The following is a 21,664-nucleotide window of genomic DNA, read 5'->3' as shown; positions in this document are numbered from 1 at the left end:
GCAAGACTCACAGCGATCTGTGACATACACTGCCAGCAAAACTCACAGCGATCTGTGACATACACTGCCAGCAAAACTCACAGCGATCTGTGACATACACTGCCAGCAAAACTCACAGCGATCTGTGACATACACTGTCAGCAAAACTCACAGTGATCTGTGACATACACGGTCAGCAAAACTCACAGCGATCTGTGACATACACTGTCAGCAAAACTCACAGCGATCTGTGACATACAGTCAACAAAAAATTCACAGTAATCCGTGATACACACTGGTAGCAAAACTCACAGAATCTGTGATATACACTGTCAGTTAAACTAATTATGTGAAATACACTGTCAGAAAAACTAATTATGCGAAATACACTGTCAGAAAAAGCCAGAGCAAACTCAGATATATTTGCCAATAAAACTCACAGCAGATTTAGATATATATGCCACTAAAAACTCACAGCAGATTTAGATATATTTTCCACTAAAAACTCACAGCAGATTAGATATCTGATATGAAAAAAATGCCCTAAGGCTCACAGAATCTGTGAGATACCGCTGGAAGCAAAAACATAGTACATAGGAAGAAGCACTATTGCAGACCTGCAGAAATCCGCCAGGAATCCCAGCAGGGCAACAATAGCCGCGATCCGACCACCGTGGGCGGAGGAGGGGCAGCGAGTAGGTGCACTCTCCTCCACCCGGTCGGCCGCCTGCGGCTCTGGGAAGAAGGTGAGCGCGACGGTCGGCCATGTGGCGAGCGAGGCGGCCACGTGGTTGAGCGGAGCGGCCGCCGGGTACTCGCGTCCGACCGCGAGTACCTCGGTTGCCGGAGAAACACAACGGAGTTCGGGGAAACAGGAGGCAGCCAGAGTTTAGTCTCCTGAACCCCTATACCGCGCATGCAGCCCGCGGAAGAACGGCGGGCAAAGAGAGTGGGCAGCGAGGGTGGGAGGGGGGAAAGGCATGGCCGAAAAAGAAAACCCCCAAGAACTCCCCTAAAAATACCACATGAAAGGGAAGGAATCCATAAGAAGACCTGGGAAACAAAATTCAAAGGCAAGGAGTAAATAAATATAAGCAATAAATAACTAAACACAAAAAAGTAACATAAAATATATAGAATTAGAGAAACATATGATACTAAATAAAAGGTACAGATAACAAAAGTAAATATACTAAAAAAAAAATCAAATATAAATCCTAATAAATCATAGTAAATCCCAAAGCCACCCACTAATATTAGCAGGAGGCAGTGGTACTCTGACCTGTACTGATGCGGAGCAGCAAAGAAAGAGGAAATGATGCATGGGAGGGGAGTTTTATAGTACCTAACTTTTTTCTGATTGGTTGTTTTTTCTGTGCTGCTGTGGAGTTCTAGTAAAGAGAGACTTAAGCAAATACGAAGCCTCCTGTCATGTTATAAAATTATTCCAGGGGCCTGATTGTGCACTGTGACCCTTTGACAGTGCAACAGGGCTCCTGTAATCTCAGCAGCACAGAGGGAGTTACAGCTGGTCATTTCTTCACAGATAACACAGAGCCATGCAGGAGGAAAAGGCATAGAGGGGTGTGGAATGGGAGAGCCTCTGACAACAGCCTCAGCCATCCTACTGTACCTGCTGCACTCAAAAGGTAGGAAACAGGGGGGTGGCTTAAAACGTGTACATTTTGCAAGTGTGTCTCTATGTGTGTCTGTGTATGCCCATGTATATCTGTATGAGTGTCATTGAGTGTTTGTTTGCATGTGTGGCAGTGTATATGTGCATACATCTCAGCATTCAAACTCCAACACTACACACAATCGCACCTCTGCATTCAAACGACAACACCACATACAGACACACCCCTACATTCAAAGACAAGCACTACACACTAGTAAACCACTGCTTTTAAATGGCAACAGTACATACATAAAAAAAAACACACAACACTACATAGAAATACACTCCAACATTCACACACACATGCTTTATACAAAAAACATGCTTACATTCAAACATACAAACACTGCTCAGTGCTAAATACACCCCAGCAAGGATTGGCAAATGGCAGATCCCCAGCTGGCAAAGCATTGTGGGTGTTGTACTACAGACGGGATATTCCTTTTTTCCCTTCCATGTGATAGGGGGACAAAAAAAAATAATGTATATATTTCTTGCACCAGGGCCCTCTAAGTTCCGCCACTATTTCCCAGCATTCTCAGCTTGCATTTAGACTGAGCATCATGGGAAACAAAGCTTCTAAACATTGCCGTCTTAATATAAGAAATCCAACTGAGACAATTCTTCTGCTCTGGTATAAATAACACAAAATGTTTCCTATTGAGATTGATTAAAATTGCACCTTCTGAATCATGACCGTTCTTTTTCATTGTTATCCTCATCAGCCCAGAATACTCAGACATTATGTCACTTTTATGGGACCATCTCCAAGTCTCAACTGCACAGAGCAGAGTGTAGCAATTTCACCAATAATGGAAAATGACAAATCTTTATATTATTCAGAAATCCTGGGAGTGAAATTCAAATTCACTTTCATACACAGCGCATAAAAAATGGACACCTCACGGCTGCAGGCCAGGTAATTCTTCTCTGGGGGATCAGCCTGCATTGCCGCTTTCATTCCTTCAAGAATAAATAAATAGTTAACCCACGTGTGCCTGAGATCGATGCACACACAAACATTTACATATAATTTCACATATTTTTGCAAAGGATTCTGATCTGTGGTGGGCCCTGATGCTAGGGCAATCTGAAGACAAAATGGCTACTAGAAAAAACTATTCTTAAACACAAAGTTGGAACCTTCACCTGCTTGAATGTTTCTACAACAGCAGACCCAATGTGACGGGCTACAAGAAACGTATGTGGGAACTATGGTTGCATAAGAGAGACCTTCATTTACATTAACACCAAAAGAGTGTTTCAACATGGTCAATCTAATGTCACAATTGGAATTAGAATGACTACAGATGTTATCATATAACAGTCATGAGTTAGAAGTAATTCCAAAACCTACAAGGTCTGTCTGGAAAGTGTCCAGCCATTGAATATGAAAAATGGAGACATTGATTGATCAAGATACAAGATACAAGAAACATTGTACGTAGAACAATGACACCTAGGTCCCTTCAAAGTAGGCACGTTGGGACCTCACACAGTTCTCCCAGCGTCTTCGCTTCCACTGTTCAAAGCACTAAGCAAAATCCTTTGTTGGAATCTACATCAGTTGCCTTGTCGTATTTACCTGAATCTCATCGATGGTCTGAAATCTCTTCCCTTTCAAAGGTGATTTTAGTTTTGGGAAAAGCCAGAAGTTGCAGGGTGCCAAATCTGGGATGTAGGGGGTCTAGTTTTTGTGCACTGCACTCTTTGCATCATCCCCAAAAGCCTTCTGAATTATCCAAATAGTTTCCGGAGGAATTTTCAAACTTAAACGCAATTTGAATGCAGATTTGTTGCTCTACTTGCTCAGTCATTTTCAATGTGACGGCCACATAGTACACATGCTCACTCAACGGCATCTAGCAACCCCATTGACTAGTACACTGAAGTAATTGGTCATGCATGCGCATTCCAGTTCATTCTCCTTGGCTGCCAGGTTACATCGATGTTGCACAAAACATTCTCATTATATTAACAATGGCTGGATAGATCTCGTATATCAGACCTCTTTTTACAACCTACATCTGTGAACGAAGATGGGATAACAGCAGATATAAGATAGATAATCATAGAGAAGGTTGCAGTCCTTGGCAACTGGATAAGTCTACCTAAGATCACTGGACAACTGCTACCAGACAATCTGCAAGCAGTGGTTAACGAGGCAAACTCTACAATCCCAACCAGCGCAATCACGGTGAGCAACCAGTTCCTGTACAAAACAGCATTAGTCTTCCTCCAACCGCTCCACTACAAGGTCAGGGTGAAAGTGAAACGACACGGCCCACCATAGAGACTGTAAGCCAAGATAAAGGCAACATGCATATTCTTATCTCACTAGACATACAACAAAAGTTTTAGAAATAAAATATGCATTGGAATTTCCCACAAACATACTTCATGTATTGCCTATGAGGGCAGGAGCCATGATTGTTCAGATCACGTAAAGGGGGTCATTGTCTTGGACAGACACTATAAACCAAATCTGAAATTGTGAAGAACGGACTTGAATTGTCATTTTGACACTTAAACAGTAAAAGTGGAAATCTTCTCCAACAAAGCTACTTTTCCAGATTAACTTTTGTGACCCAACATATTAAATTCCTTTGACACCTCTTGCAAAGATCAATTTAGTGACTAAACCAATGTTTCAAAGGGACACTATAGGCACTTCACCTCATTGAAGTGGTCTGGTTGCATTGCCCCAGGTGCCTTTACCCTGGGCAGGTAATTATTGCAGTTTTTGATAAACTGCAATAATTACCTGCTAGGGTTATCTCCTCCTCTTGTGGGACTTCTGGGCCATTTTGCTTTCCTATGGGCAAATCCTAAGTTTGTTTTCCTGGCACTATAGTTTCCCTTTAAACATTGGCCAATAATTAAACTTTTATTCTTGGATTCACAATAGTATTTCATTTGATATCCTGTAATATTAGTTTAAGCTCTTTTAAGAATGGCATAAAAAGACAACATACGCGGGGGGCGGAGCCAAGCAGCCGAGCTAAACAGTCGCATGACAGAAGAGCTCCCGCTTTTTCGAGCTAAAAAACATCTTTTGCACACAATTGCACCCGTTTTGGACTCCTTTCGGGGTACAGGGGTGTCAACGCAACACGATGGGGCGCAAGAGCAAGAAAATAAAACCCGAAAAACCGAGACAGGTACCTAACATTGTGGATCTCCTACAGACACGCGAGGCCCCGAGGCCCAAGATGGCCGCCTACCCGGAGAACTACTCCGACTTATCTGATGACTTCTCCTCTGGGGACGATGCAGCAGACTTTACACCCTCGCAGAGACCTAACCCAACCGTCCAAAAGGCGGATACCTCGCCAGTAACAACAGAGGTACTGAAGGCGCTTCTCGCGGACCTCCAAGAGAACATCCATGCGGATGTGGCCTCACTCCGCAACGACATACAAGACCTGACAGGCCGCATGGGAGCGTTAGAGACGGCCTCCAATGCCTGCTCGGACCAACTTGCTTCTCTACAACAGGAGGTCCTAAGCTTGCAGAAGAAAAACGGCGAACATGATCAACGCTTCTCGTCGCTAGAAGATGCACGCCGGGCCAATAACATTAAAATACGGGGCATCCCGGAGACCACCCCGCAGGCTGAACTACTGCACCTCCTGAGGCGCCTGCTGGTGGCCCTACTGTCGCAACGGCAAGCGAAAACACTCACCGTAGACCGCTTCTTTCGAGCACCAAAGCCGGCCTCGGCCCCAGCGGTAGCACCACGGGACTTAATTGTCCGGTTCCAACAATGTTCAGCCAAAACTGCTATCCTGGCTGCGGCAAGAAACTACTCCCCCTACAAATTTGAATCAATGGAACTATCTTTTTATGCAGACCTCACAGGGGACACCTTGGCTTGGAGAAGGCTGCTCAAACCACTCACGACACTCCTGCAGAACCGTGGATTAAAATATAAATGGCACCAAACCCGCAAACTGATGATATCGCATGAAGATACCACACACGAAGTACGAGACCTCCGGGAAGCTGCAGCGCTACTCCCCACACTGGGACTCCCTCAGGACGCCCTAACCAACGCTCTGGCTCAAGCCGCATCCAAACCGGCACACAGATGGAACCCTGCAAGTGTGACACCCTTCGTCCCCCGCGGTCCCACGACTGGCCTGATCGGGACTGAGACTACCTGAGCAGTGATATGCTGGACTTACTTGTTTTACACTTACATATATTTCTGTGTTACACAGCCGCGGTTAAGTTTGAAGGCTGCTATAGTTATTGGCAAGTTAGCCACACTCCTTACAATCAGCAGGTCTACCGACCACCTTGCTTCCCCCCCCCCCCCGCCCACCCATAGCATAGCACCCACATAGACCACGATCTGTCATTGACGGGCGTAATTAAATATCACAAGAGATTGACACAACAGTCAACACGAAAAATTACTGACTGTTTCTCAAAGGCGAATTAAACGCCAGTAATACACCTCGAGATAGCTACACCCACCAGCTCGAAGAATCAGACTGTATGTCTATCCCCAGTAGGGCCTTGGAATCTCATCACATTATTATACCTTGTTGTTTTAATTTATGTTATTATTAATATACCAGGGAAAAGTATAAGCATTTTCACGTTACTTAACATATGTACAAGTTTGTAATTTGGCGCAATTTCGCACAGACTATAGCCGCACACGTTCCCTATGAGCATTCTAGCAGGTCACTTTTCTGACACATGTATAAGGAAATGCTAGCCTAGACCAGAATATACGTAGTAATCTTCTTCATAAAAAATAAAAATGTGCCTAGCCTTTAATACCACATGTTTATAAATCTTTGCTTTATGTTATGTGTACGACAACCGTTGTGGTTACGCATACATGTCTGTTATACTCATGCACGCTTTAAATAAAGAATTAAAAAAAAAAAAAAAAAAAAAGACAACATACACCTGGAATAAAAGAACACAGACATGGGTCACCACGAGAGCGAATTATCCAGTACAATAAACAGAGATGCTCTGCCCCGCTGCCCTTTGCCTCACTTTCTTGCCGTAGTCAATATGGAGACTGTTACCCATTCCCTCTCTTACCAGCGGTTCAAGCTCTCGATGGTCGATAAGACTGAACTCTGTAATGAAATAATAAAAGTGTTTGTAGCAGGTGTTGACGTGCGCCTCTGCTCCCACGCTAATAATTCCGTCAAAGTGATGGATGTAGACATGAACAAAAACTCGGAACAGCCTGGTGAGGATCTTGTGACAAACCTGCTGGAAATTCTTCGGAAACGGGACTCCTGCAATGATAAGACGACGACATATGGCACATCAGCAATCATGGTTTTGTATAGATTGTTCAACAGTTCCAAAGCTGGGAAAACCAATACCGGTAAAACCATGCTATATTGCTTAATAAATATTTTCCAAGTGCTGGAATTCGGGTGCCCAGTGAAAAGATGAACTCGATTCCTGCACATTACGACAAATGTCAACAGCTACTTCTGGATTTCAGTCTAAACAAACATGTGTTCTACTACTCTCTTCAAATAAACAGTACCAGAATTTTCAAAGAAAGAATAGAAAATAAAATCTGTTATGAAATAGGTTTTTAATAATTAAGCAAGAGTTTTTAATTGTGGGGGAGATTTATAAAATTACTGCCAGAGATGGATCAAATCGAGAGAAACATTCCTTTGGTTTCCATGGTGACTGCTCCACTTTCAGAACTTTGCCCTAATTTTCCTGCAAACGACAATTTTACGAGATTTACCAACAGACCTATACCAAAATATTTTTCCCTTAGAGCCCTTTAAGATGTAAACCTATTCCTGTCTGAAGAAACAATTAACAATGTATCACTGAGCAATGTGCAGGATTATCCCTAAATCACGGGATCAGTCTGTGCAACTCAGAAGCAGGAATTCAAACACAGATCTTAAAGGAACACTATAGTCACCTAAATTACTTTAGCTAAATAAAGCAGTTTTAGTGTATAGATCATTCCCCTGCAATTTCACTGCTCAATTATCTGCAATTTAGGAGTTAAATCACTTTGTTTCTGTTTGTGCAGCCCTAGCCACACCTTCCTGGCTATGATTGACAGAGCCTGCATGGGAAAAAAAACTGGTTTCACTTTCAAACAGATGTAATTTACCTTAAATAATTGTATCGCAATCTCTAAATTGAACTTTAATCACATACAGGAGGCTCTTGCAGGGTCTAGCAAGCTATTAACATAGCAGGGGATAAGAAAATCTTAATTAAACAGAACTTGTAATAAAGAAAGCCTAAATAGGGCTCTCTCTACAGGAAGTGTTTATGGAAGGCTGTGCAAGTCACATGCAGGGAGGTGTAACTAGGGTTCATAAACAAAGGGATTTAACTCCTAAATGGCAGAGGATTGAGCAGTGAGGCTGCAGGGGCATGTTCTATACACCAAAACTGCTTCATTAAGCTAAAGTTGTTCAGGTGACTATAGTGTCCCTTTAAATCATAAACGGTAACAGTATTACAAGGGGGAAAAAAAGTATATTTAAAGGAACAGGACACATTCTCGCTCTCTCCCCCCCCCCCCCCCCCTCCACCTGCAGTGGCTATTGTGCCAGGCGTGCCCTGATGCCCTCCATTGTAATAAGTAACATAATTATAGATTGGCTTTTTACCTGGGGTCTACTTTCCCTACTCTCTGCCTCCACTACGGCTCAGTCAGAGCCAAAAGCTCTAGACCACGGTTGTCGAAAAAGTAGTTCCCCAGATGTTACAACTCCCATGATGCTGTGCATGCCTTTAGAATGACAGAGCATCATGGAAGTTGTAGTTTAAACCGCCTGGGGATCTACCTCTTGGGCACCCCTTACCTAGACAGATCCTAGTTCAGCGAAGACTAACCTGGTCACTGCAGATGTTTTTGGACTACATTTCCCATGAGCCTAAGCTAGCCTTCAGACTAGCTATGTATCCTGGGAAACTCAGTCCAAACATCAATATGAATTTTAGACATCACAGATCTCGATGTTCTGAAAGCATGGTCCTTGTATGCCTTTCCATTCTTTTGTGTGTTTGCTAATTGTGCTGCAAGTTGCTAAGCAACACATCTTCATTAAGAAAAGGCTGCGCTGCCCAGTAAATCCATACACCTGATGGAGGTCTGTGTTTGTAGTAATCAACCGCCCGCACTGGATGAGCCTTAATGCAAAGTCAAAATTGAATTCCAAGAACTATTTTCAGAAAAGGCCAAAACAGCATTGTCCTCAAAAAAAAAAAAAAAAAAAAAAAAAAAAAAAAAAAAAAAAGCTTTTTACTACACTCACAGGGCACAGTAAGGTGAGACGGAAAAGTAGCTTTTAATTTAGGATTTATATATATATATATATAAATAAAAAATAAACTAAACAGAGTTATTCAATAAAGTGTAAACATATGAAATATTCTCACATTCTGTCTAGGCAGGTTTTAGTAGAGTGTGAAACCAAAATAAAACAAAAATCAAAACCACACACACACACGCCAACCAACCAAACCTCAAAGTTTGACGAGAAGTGTGAAGCGGGGTGGATCTATAAACATGTACAACAGTTATACAACGAACTTCAAAAGGGCTTGTGTATAAAAAGTGGAAGTTTTTTTCCCTGCCAATATTAATTAGCAATTTTATGCTCCAAAATTATTTACTACATTTTTAAATTAAAGAAATAAATAAATTTAGGGGGGCGGGGCCTGACTGCCATGCTGGGCAGACGTGTTTCACATGAGCTCCAGATTACTTTGCCCAAAATGAGAATTTTTGCCCCAAAACGCGACGAAAAACCAAACCAAGTTGGCAGATTACCCTCGGTGGCGGTACCGGAGCCCGATACAAGCGACATTACCGACCTGCAAATGGTCACAAACCCGGAGAGCAGGTTGACCGACCTGCGGCCTGGCGAACCCTGGAGAAACGGCCGATCTCATACAGGAGAGCGCCCGGAACGCGGAGGTAGTCACCACGCAGAGCCCCGTAACCCCCCCCTATGGACCGGCGGGGGATATCCCGGTCCGGGAGGCAACCTGGCGAAGACAAGCGCAACTACCTTGCAGCCTCCCAAAGCGGGAAACACAGCGCGCCACCCAATATAGCGGACGCCACGCGCACGGCACAACCGAGACCCCAGACCTCGCTCGACAAGATCTTCGAGGAATTCTGGGCAAAACTACACCGAGCATTGCAAGAGCCCTCCTTGCTAACGCCGGGCTCTAACGCACCACATGAGAACCCTCCGAGCACTCAGCCCGCCTCAACGGCTAGAGCTCCACGCCGGCGACACTGCCATGACGAAGCAAAAAAGCCTACATACAGTGAAAAGCACCGTAACACATATGTGCAGCCTGCACATACATCCAAGCACCGACCGCACAGGCAAAGGGCATCGTACACCACAATCCTGCCGAGGCTGGAGCAAAAGAAGCGCCGAGCGGCCTCACAGCAGCTGAGTAAAAGCCTACCTTCAAAGCGGATCTCAACCCGACCGCAGAAGCTAACAGCCATGGCTGCGACACAGGCCCCAAAATGGCGGCGCGTGATGCGGCGCCCATCGCCTCGGAAGCAGGCAGCTCTGGTGAGAACGCAGCGGCGCCCCGGTCATCAGTCTTCGGACGCACCACAGGTGGTACTGGAGATCTCGACCCGTAGGAGAGACTCTGCCATCTGGCCCACCTCGATGCTGGGCGATATGCAAACCTCGTCCAAAAGGGACTGTGATATGCCTCTGGAAGGTTTTGGCTGACCGGGACACTCGAAACGGTGGCGGTATTAATCGTCCCATACCTCATATTGTCTTTACAAATTACAGATGAGAACCCGTTGTTTTTGTGTTACCCGTTTACTTTTATATTATTCTCTATAATCTAATACTCAGAATTATACTAACCAGCGGTCTGCTATAGCGATTGCTTCTGCAGCAAATCATAGGCTGGGCTGGTTAATGTTACGCTATATTCTGGTCTTGTCCACCAACCGTATAAGCCTAGCCTACAAACCTCACCCTAGAAATGCCTATCTAGTATGTTATACATTTTTCTTTTTATTTTCCTTTTTTTTTTTATGACAAACAGCCTGACTTAACTCTTAAAGTCCTAAAATGTTAAAAATGTGCAACTAACGACCAGCTAATGTTAATGTATAGCAAACATACATAATACGACTGTTAACACTCTGTTTTAAACATACCACTTGTTGACACTTGTTGATTTACACACTGCAGCGAAATGTTAAACCAACATATTTAATTGTGAATTACTTGAGAAAGCTATAAATAATCATTTACAATCGCTATTGAATCTAGATAGATTTGAATACCCTAAGAATCTATGTAATAATCTCACTTTATAATAGCAATAACAAGCATGTACCTACTCTTATCTTTGTAACTTTAAAACATTGTGCATGTTTTCGCACTGCCTTACTGATTACGAGCTGTGTATTTTGTCTCCTGTCACAAGCTGTTGGGGCGTGACAAGTTGTATGTAATTACCTGCACTTCAAAAATAAAGAATTTAAAATAAATAAATAAATAAATAAATAAATAAATACATTTAGCTGTGTATGTATAAAAAGGCAGAATAATATCAAATGTGTAAAAGGGACACTAAGTAATTAAACAATTTTAGCATTATGGCGTGGTTTTGGTGACTAGATCATCTCCTGCAGTCTCACTGTTCAATTCTCTGCAATTTAAGAGTTAAATCACTTTGTTTATGCAGCTCTAGCCACCCCTCCCTGCATCTGACTTACACGGCGTTCCTAAACACTTCCTGTAAAGAGAGATCTAATGTTTAAAACTTTGTTTATTACACAGTCTATTTAATGTAGACTTTCTTAATTCCTGCTCTGTTAATAGCATACTAGAGCCTGTAGGAGCCTCCTGTGTATGATAAAGGTTCAATTTACAGAGCAGGACATATAAACTTCTAAAGTATGTTAACATCTGATGGAAAAACGAAACAATTTTCTTTCCATGTGTCAGTCACAGTCAGGGGAGGTGTGGCTAAGGCTGCATAAACAGAAACAAAAGTAATTTAACACTTAAATTGCAGAGAATGGAGCAGTGGGACTGGAGGGACATGATCTATACACCAAAACTGCTTCATTAAGTTGAAGTAGGTTTGACGCCTATAGTATACCTCTAACATATAAGTTGCTTTGGTGCTGATAGTAGATCTTTAAAATAAATAAAACACATCCAGTATGTCATGTTAATGTCAGACTGTGAATATTTACTGTATCTATACAACTAAATCAGTTTTCAGTCAGCTGGCTGGGCATCATGAGTGTCAGATGCCTGCTATGTTTTCATGCGAGCAGTGATCACAGCATAAGTGAATCTGTGTGGTTTAACTTGTCAGTGTTAACAGGATATCCTCCCTCATACCCGCCCACCAGAGTTCAATGGAAATCCGGAAACGGACTACTTCAACCAGATAAAACTTATAGGTAAATATTTGACACTATAGTGTTCCTTTAATAGATTTCAGCACAGTTCACTATTTAGTGACCAATAAGAGACATCTGACTCGTAGGGACACTTTCCAGTTTATTGACATCATTCTTTTGTCACAAAACAAACAATAATAATTAAAAATCGACATTGAGAACACTAATAATTGGTATTGTGAATGTGGTATATGTGTGTGTGTGTGTGTGTGTGTGTGTGTGTATATATATATAATATGGTACATTGCTAAATAAAATACAATAACAGATTGAAAATGACAACATGCCTATGTGATACTGTGGCTCCTTTGTAACATTGAAGCAGCACTGTTACCTATTTCATCGATATAAAATCTTTTTGCAATACGGATTTATTCATTTGATATTTAATTTAAATTCCATCACAATCAAAAAAACAAAACAAAAAAGGATCTAGGCAAAATGACAAAAAGGAACAAGTGCACGTAGAGGATGAAACTCTAGGAACTGAAAAGTAAAATGGGGGCACGATCACCATAACCACTATAAGAAGAGTTATGCTGCTTGGAGTGTCCCTTTAAAAGAAGTTGAAAAGGGGTATTCATTAGATTATATTTATAATTATTGGAAGCAGATAGTGAGAAGTTAAAGAGCCCATTAGGCTTAGCAGTCGAAACACTGTATTACACCATACTCTGACAGCCACTAGAGGGCCTTCCTGGGGTTTATACTGCAAAAAGATTATAGGATTGGCATTAAGCAGCTTTATGATTTATATATATATATGCTCAACGCTCCCCATAAAGATGCATTGAGTAATTGCATCTCTAAGGGATGATGCGCACTTGTCTCCCAATGCTATAGAAAGACATTGGATTGGCCAAGATCATACCGATTGATTATCTCAGCCAGCAGTGGGGAGGCTGCACTGAGACCAGAATGACAAGGGTATAGAGGAGGAGTAAATCCCTTTATTTTATTAGTTCTTTGAGAGGCCCAATAGCCTAAAGTTAAAATTACACATAGATTGCAGACTAAAACAAAGCACATCTCACGTCACAAGCTGACGCAAAGCACACCAATTAACACACATACATGTAAATATATATATTATTTCTGTTTATGCCCATTAGTGCCGCCTGACTGGGCCAGTTGCCAGTGGAAATTCTGGTTGCTCAGATAAAACCCCAGGCAGTGCCTTAGAAATAGAACAGTTGAGATTTACAATTCGCTTTCATACAAATTCCCCTTACATATAGAGAGTGATAGTTACAGACAGCACACATCATTCATCAAGTATTCAGTAATTAAAAGACACTTTTTTTCATTAACTGCTTTGGTCTGTGTTGATACAAGAAATGATCCTGCTAAATACTAGAGAGAAAAGTACAATATAATTGTGTTTCCTCCTTATTGGGGCTCCTATTCTCAACCCGGTGAAAGCAGTCAAAAGGAAATATTTGAGGAGAGAGGAAGAGAGTCATTGATGATCGATGCCAAGCCTGCACACACGGTCCTCACAAATCAAATAAAAATAGGAAAACTACAAAACACACACACACACACAAAAAGTGTGTTTGGAGAAAACACTAGTACTATCTCCATCCCCACCCCCCAATTTGTCATTTTAATCTCTTTAAAAAAATAATAATTCCTTTCTTTACAAGGTTACATCATCAAACTTCAGCAAATTCACTCACAGCCTCCCCTACAGTCCTCTGCCCAGGCCTTCTCCCTTTCCGCAAAAACATCACCAGCTTCCAATTCAACATTTCTATTATTAAACGTTATTCTCACGTACAAATCCCCACTGATACTATTGCTACTCCCCCTTTTTACTCGTCAATAACTCCATAACGCTCACACCGTATCGTAAACTCTATCCCAATCCCATTCTCCCCTCACTCCTAGGTTTAGTCAAACTCCTCATCTTTTATTGCTCCCTACTCTCCACCCAGGGCTCTTTGTTATTCAGACGCAATCTCAGATGTACTATTGACAAAACAAAAGATACAAGCAAAAACATATCAGAAAAATAAAACAGTTACCTGCGCTCTCTCCTTAATCCCTATGTATATTTAAACACATGGAGGTTTTTAGTTACCTTCAATGGCCATGAGAGGATGAGCCCACCTGCCACGTCAAGGCAGACCTTTTAGGTGGGTCCTAACTAACCATTCACCTGGCTTCCTTGAGCTTCTGGCAAAGATATCTCTAATGAGACAGAAGGGGGTATTTTTTATATACATCCTAACTAAAAACCTCAGTTTGTTTAAATATACATAGGGATTTGGGAAATACCGCAGGTAACTTTTTTCCTTTGGTTTTTACTATATGTATTTGGGCTGATGTGTACTATGGTCGTTGCTGCCGCCCAGGAGTAATAGGAGTTTGAGCGCAGGACTAGTTTTTTTTGTAAACATATCAGACAAAAAGACATTGCCCTTGCCTCTACAGCGCATGTACTACAAGGCTATGTGGACTCCCTAGATGTCAGGTTGTAGAATTTCTTAACTTGTATACTTTGCACAGCAAGGGAACTCTGCTTCTCGCTATTATTATTATCGCCATTTATATAGCGCCAACAGATTCCGTAGCGCTTTACAATATTATTAGAGGGGGGATGTAACTATAAATAGGACAATTACAAGAAAACTTACAGGAACGATAGGTTGAAGAGGGCCCTGCTCAAACGAGCTTACATTCTATAGGAGGTGGGGTATAAAACACATTAGGACAGGAAATAGCAATCAAATAAGGTGGGAGTGAGCAGAGCTGGAGGAGAGAGTAGAGTGCTGCCCTTTAGGAGAGAGCAAGAGACAGGTATGTAAGGTAGAGGTTACTCTGGGAGGCCATAAGCTTTCCTAAAGAGATGGGTTTTAAGGCACTTCTTAAACGATTGAAGACTAGGGGAGAGTCTGATGGCGGTAGGCAGGCTATTCCATAGGACGGGAGCCGCCCGCGAGAAGTCCTGCAATCGTGAGTTGGTTGTATGCGTGCGAGCAGTGGACAGGAGAAGGTCACAGGCAGAGCGGAGAGACCGAGAAGGGGCATATCTATAGATCTCTGAAGAGATATAAGAGGGGCTAGAATTGTTCACTGCTTTATAGGTGTGGATTAGCACTTTGAATTGACTCCTATAGGATACAGGAAGCCAAAGGAAGGATTGACAGAGGGATGAGGTGTGAGAGGACCGACTAGAGAGGAAAATCAGTCTGGCGGCAGCATTCATTACAGACTGTAGAGGGGCAATACGGCTTTGGGAAGACCAATCCTGAGAGGGTTACAATAATCCATGCAGGAAATTACTAGAGCATGGACAAGCTCCTTGGTAGCATCTTGCCTAATAAAGGGGCGGATGCGGCCTATGTTTTTAAGATGAAATGACATCAGAGTAGTGCCGAAATGTAACAGCAGTTTGCTTTGCGGATTTTTTTTAATTTCAAGTTGTTTTTTTTGTTTTTTTTAAAACACAGAATAAGTCAAACCCTCCTTCCCTCAATTAGTGAGATCTCACAAGAGTCTCTTTGCAGAAGTTCTCACTTTTGTTCAACTCCACCTGCAAAAGATGTACGTTTCCATTACCATTTCTCATCACTTCCTTTTGCAAGTGGGGGGCAGCGGGTTTAAGATGAGGTGCATGTGGTTTTTGCAAAAAAAAATGTGCATCTACTATTATGTAAAAACATCTAAATCATTTTTGTCATTATTCCCAGTATGCATTTAAAACCCTTGAAAGGGGAATCTCTTTAAATCAACTCTTTTGGAATCGCAGGAGTATACCACCGTTTCATTGAGAAGGGTTACATTTACAGCTTGCATGTGGCTGATAAGAGACCCCACACAGTAACTGTTACATTTGATTCTTATTACAATAGCCCCTTTTGTTCCCCTCCCCCCTCCGTATTCTGTGCTGATCCCCATTCTGTAATTCATATAAATGTATAATAACCATGCATTATAAATTATTCATCATCGATACATTTTCTGCAATACTTCGCTGGCAAGGAAGGAATTCTACTTGGCCACGTCACTAATTAGTACAGTTTGCAAAATTATGCAAATGTACATCCAGGGAGGTCCAAGTCCCTAGTAATGGAAGAGACTCAGTAAATGAATTTATAAAGCTTATTAAAAAATAAATTTTTAAAAAAATTAAGTGAAGAACCACTGCCCCCCTCCCCCTCTTCCACCCCCAACACTGTACTCTGATGGTTCTGAGGTCTGCTTCCTTGGCGTTTTATTAAAAGGAAACTATTTCTCCACTGGCAGACACGGGGCTATTGGGAATAATGCTTGGAAACGGCCTAGAATTGCAAATGTAAAACTCCTGTGTTTGTAGTGAGAAGACAGCGATGGATGAGCTACAATATTTCCAGTTATTATGTTTAGAATATTACTCCACTCAGTCTCGATCTGACCATTTCAACGTCCAGAGGAATTGACTTCTTTAGAAAGCTGCAATTTGTCTCGGGAAAGGTCAGGATCCATGAATTGCTGAACGTCTCGGCTAAATATTAAAACCAGGACTCAAAGTGCACAGCGGCCGGCAGTAACACAAATCAAGAAGATGCGAATCCGAGGTCACGCGACGGTTAGTTACACACTTGCTGTAGAACACACAAGGAAAACAGAAGTAATTGAAGATAAACCTCTTTGCTGTTGATTCTAAATCCAAAATAAATAAATTTAAAGTGTACATTTAGAGTTGCCCAGTCATATATACGCATGTCAGCGGTTAGGATGATAGGGATTAAATTAGAAGTTAAACTAGAGTTTGCATACCTCGGAGTGTTGGGAGGGAGGGTTAAATTGGAGCCAATGGGCAGATGGGCCGGTAAGGGGTGCTGTGCGCCACCAGTGACACAGGACGGTGCGTGAGTTTTAGGTCAGCCGTTTTCACAACTACTGACTGAAGCTAGGAATCTATTTTCATCACTCGAATCTGTAGCTCACTATAGGAATCCATGTGCCCGTTTGACCTCACCTCAGTCGTTCGGTTCGCCATGTCTGAAACGTCTTTCCTCACGCTAGCAATCTCTTTACGGAGCTCCTTTGTGAGGTTATTTGATAAATATTCTTGTAGCGTCAACAGTTTTAATATCCAAAAAGAGTAGAAGTCTCCAAAGTTAGTTGTGGGATTGGTTGTGTTTGGGTCCCTGAGTCACTGCTATATGCAGCTAGTGGAGTGACTGACTTCTTAGCCTCCTGCATTTAGTTGCATCACAGTGAATAAGGCTTACTTGCATATCTCAGCCCAGAAATCGTCTTTTCTGAGTTTTGTTCACAGTTACTTTAGATGATCAAATTTTGTCGAATGAAATCAAATAAGTAGCTTTTTCTGCCTTTTTTTCACTGTATTAAAGCCCACATCTGTGGAGAGCGCTTTTACATGGCAGTCATTTCAGTCAGCAGCCAGGCCACGCGCCCCAGGATGGTGTGTGCCAATCCTGCTGTGGGCTGCCCATGTGACCCCAGAAGCCTGATTGTATACAAAGTATCTAAAGGGACACTGAAGCTGAACTGATACATTTATAATTAAGGCATTTCATATTAAAGGGTCACCCCACTGCCCATATGCAAGATAATCACCGTTTAGCAGATATTCCCCAAATTAGAACTTGCATGCATGGAATTATGCAATTTTCATTGGGAGTTTATCTAAAAACAGTTTGCAAAACATGCAGATCTCAACTGCAGCCTTTGCCAGCCCTCCCATACTTTCTGTGGCTGTCCAATCACAGACTTCCCAATGCAGCTCCATGACAAATCTTTGCAAGGCAGGTGCTCTGAGCAATTGCTGCCTCGAGTTTAGCTTCACTGAGATAAACAAACCAGGAAGTAACAGGACCATTTGTTTGATGTACAGCCAAAGGGGTGTAACAAGGTAAATTTATAAAAGGTGTACATTTCTATTGAAAAAAAATAATTAATTAATAATAGGACATACTTGTCACACAATGCTTTTCAGCAAGCTGAAGTGCTTTAGGGGTCTGGAATGTCTTCATTAAAGTAATGATGATAATGTTCTTTACTAACAACATCCCTCCGTAGCAAGTAAATGTCTGTCCTAGAGGTATAGAATAATTGTAAATATTAGGATTTTGAGAAGCACAGATGGCAAATATCTGGATCATTAGCAAACTCTCTCTTTATATGATGAGCCATCTCCTGTTCATGTTTTATGACTTCAACCAGGATGGAAGATTCCAATTAAGGATTTCCTTGCAGGCCAGTTATTACTCGTTACACACAGATCCTGCGGCGTACTGCACTGATTACCAACCTTCGTATCCAGAGGTTTCTGCTCTGCATTTCCCAAGGTGCTGAGCCAGCCTTGAATCTGGCCAAGCATGGTGGGAAATGTAGTTCAGGAAGACGTGGGGTGCCAAGGTAACTCACGACTCTTGTGCACGGGATTCTAAGGGATATAAATCATTTTGGTTGGTTTATTTTTCTTTGACTGCCTTTTTTTTTTTTTTACAGGAATATTTGTCAGTCGCATATCATTGATACATCTCTTAATGTAAATAATTTTCAACTATCCAGGGAGAGAAAATGTTTCCTAAAAAATTAAATACAAACCACATGGCCTGCATATAGTAGATGTAAAAATTAAAAGAACACTAAATCACTGAAAAGAAAAAAAAAAAGTTTATTCCCAATGGATTTATTTTGCCTGCAAAATCAGCCACAACATTAAAACCACCTGCCTAATATCGTGTAGGTCCTCCTTGTGCTGCCAAATCAGCTCTGATGTGTCAACACATGGACTCCACAAAACCTGTGAATGTGTCTTGTGGTATCTGGCACCAAGATATTAGGGGCAGATCATTTAAGTCCTGCAAGTTGTAAGGTGGGGCCTCCATGGAATCAGGTTTAGTGTTCCAGCACATCCTGATACCGGAGAAACTGACGGAAGCCAAGCACAGAGAGATGGACACAGGTTTCTTCAGGAAGGAAGAGATTCTTTATTCGATTCACCGACCGGGGCTCAGAGGGACTTATGTCACCAAAATACAACAAGATCTGAGCCCAGAACTAACTGTGTAAATGCATGATATAGACATATAGCTCCTCCTATAGTTAACTCTACCCCCATATACTCTTTACACAATCAGCTGAACAAAGCCTAACTTCCCTTACTTATTAGACCACATGGCTCACCCAGAACAATGGAGGAGGGGGGAAGTGTTTTCAGTTTCTGCATTCCTGCATTTGCTCAATACGGTGTTGATTGTATCTTAGCTACGTGAAACTAACTAACTGATACACCATTTACACATATGCCACATGGCAATCTTGTCCTAGTAAATTTATTTTTACTGAGATTCCACCACATTCCCCCCTTTGATGCTTCTGATATTTCACAATTCCAGATGCATCACTTAACCATAGTTTGCTTACACCTCAGGTTGCCATGAATCAGAACAGACCTCGTAAGCATCTTAGCATCATTACAAATTCCTTCAGCACTCCTCATTCTGAATATATTCTCTCTGGGCTAAGGGTTCATACTTGCAAACAGCCATTACATGCGCAGCTGGTTTCCTTTCTGTCGTGCTCTCTATGACACTCTGTATGGACCTAATTACCAATGGAACCAAACATGGTAGAAAGAGACACACTATAATCAACATGACTCCTCCTACCAATGTCTTGATCCCTCCAAGCTGCTCGTACCTACTTCCAAACCAACTACTAGAATTGTACCCGTTCCAGGCTTAAGTCGGTACATGCGTCAGTTTAGCCATGTGGCTTGTGAGATCAGCCACTGCCTGCCCTTCATCATCTATGTGCAGACAACAGTTGCTGAGATTGAACTTTCCACATACACCTCCTTCTATTTGCACTGGAAGTGAATGGAGGACTTTATCAACAGCCCAACTGGTTTACCTGGTAATAAGGCTATGTGCTTTACAGAGGAATCCATAATTGCCTAATGGTAGAATGAGGCTTGAATCCCTGTATTAGAATACAATAACACTTCATGGGCATACAGTTTGGCTGTTAACCAGTTCCCTCACATATTACATCCCTCCTATTGGCAATGAAGCGCGCTAAGGTAGCCAGTGCCACTCATTATCTTCCCAGCTACCTACATTCAAGGATGCTAGCTTCTTTTTATGATTCACATCATAAACTTTAACTCTCAAGGTCTCTGCTGTTTCAATTGGCAACAAGAAGAAGGATGGTTTGAGCATACCTAATACACATGCCCCTTCCCAGTCCTGTGGTAACTCCGAATATACTTTCTTACCACAGATCCAGTACAAATTTGCTGGGGCTCTCCAGGTAGATGTGATGGATAGGTCAAACCACACATCCTTTAAATTGGCGTATCTAGCAAACGGGTTAGATGGTTCTGAGACATTTGAAGCCGACCACCAAGTTGTATTCTTCGTATCATCATCATAAGCTTTTTGCCCTAGACAAGTTAATTCTCCTACAGAAGTATTATACATCATTCCTTTCCTCGCTATGCAAACATAACCTATGATGGAGGTCTTTAATCTCCACTCAGATTTACCTCTAACACTCATATGATAATCGGCTTGTGTAGATATTAATTGGTCAACTGCCTCAGAACCGGACATTACCTCCTTTGCTTCCCAAGGCCATTGGTCTCCCATGTTAGTACCTCCACACACATAGCAGTTGGTAACATTAAGACTACCGGCAATACTTTCGGCTAAATCTATGAACAGGTTTTTAGCATTATGGGGGATCTTATTATCTATACTCATCTCTTCATAAAAGGAATGGTATACTTGATGAGTTTGGGAGGTTACCGTATCAGTCTCTATCCCTATAAACAATACTGTCCCAGGATCTAAACCCGTCCCATATATTTGAAACCCAAATAAATTACCATATTTATCTAAGAACTTGTCGGGGTTATTTATAAGTATATGGATTGGATTGCATTCCATAGACTTACAGTATGGATTGGTAGGCAACTTAGTCACAATCATGTCCTTGTCTGCTGTCTGTCCCCAAGTTGCCCACCCCACACAAGACCAATATGGGCAAAAATTATATTCTCTATTTGGGCATCTCGGACTCATACTTATTTTTACTACTGGGACAAATATATTTATCATTAGACCCATATGTTCTCTCCCACTTAAGATCCCCACATACATTCCACGGCTTTCTACCACTTGATATTGCTTTACATGCATCAAATAGCAGAACACCCGAAGAATGTACGGTTTCTAACTCAGTTTTATTTATTAGGGTCCCCTGAGGATCTCCATTCCTGAGGGTCAACCAAATTGTACGGGGTTGATACTCTGGACTGAAGCACCTAGGTTCTCCTACTCCTAAATGGCATACACTATATTCTATATTTAAGTATCTACATCTTGATACATCTCCGTTACATTCATATTGTGAATGCCAAATTAGGGTCTGGGAAATATGGTTACCTGTTCTTGTAGTCTTAATGCATACCTCACAGCTAGGAGTGTCGGTACCTCTACCTTCCTGAATATAAAAAGACACAAAAATACATATTATCAAAAACACTTCTTTCGACGTCTTCATCCTCAGTCTTCGTCCGTGCGATGGCACCTCAGCTTCCA

The 21,664-nt window shown here is 41.9% G+C and overlaps 1 protein-coding gene across 2 annotated transcripts in view; it reads right to left on the bottom strand.

The window, feature by feature from the left end:
- Positions 1–21,664, bottom strand: part of MOB3C (MOB kinase activator 3C) — a 72,117-nt gene that overhangs the window by 17,317 nt on the left and 33,136 nt on the right. For both annotated transcript variants that reach the window (XM_063427181.1, XM_063427182.1), the window contains exon 3: positions 6,725–6,927. In XM_063427181.1, the coding sequence (XP_063283251.1) occupies positions 6,725–6,927 (203 nt within the window). The remainder of the gene's footprint in view (positions 1–6,724; positions 6,928–21,664) is intronic.

The sequence above is a fragment of the Pelobates fuscus genome, chromosome 7, assembly GCF_036172605.1.
Source record: "Pelobates fuscus isolate aPelFus1 chromosome 7, aPelFus1.pri, whole genome shotgun sequence".
Lineage (NCBI taxonomy): Eukaryota > Metazoa > Chordata > Amphibia > Anura > Pelobatidae > Pelobates > Pelobates fuscus.
Note: the sequence above shows the minus strand (reverse complement) of the source record. Positions and strands in the feature narration are given on the sequence as shown.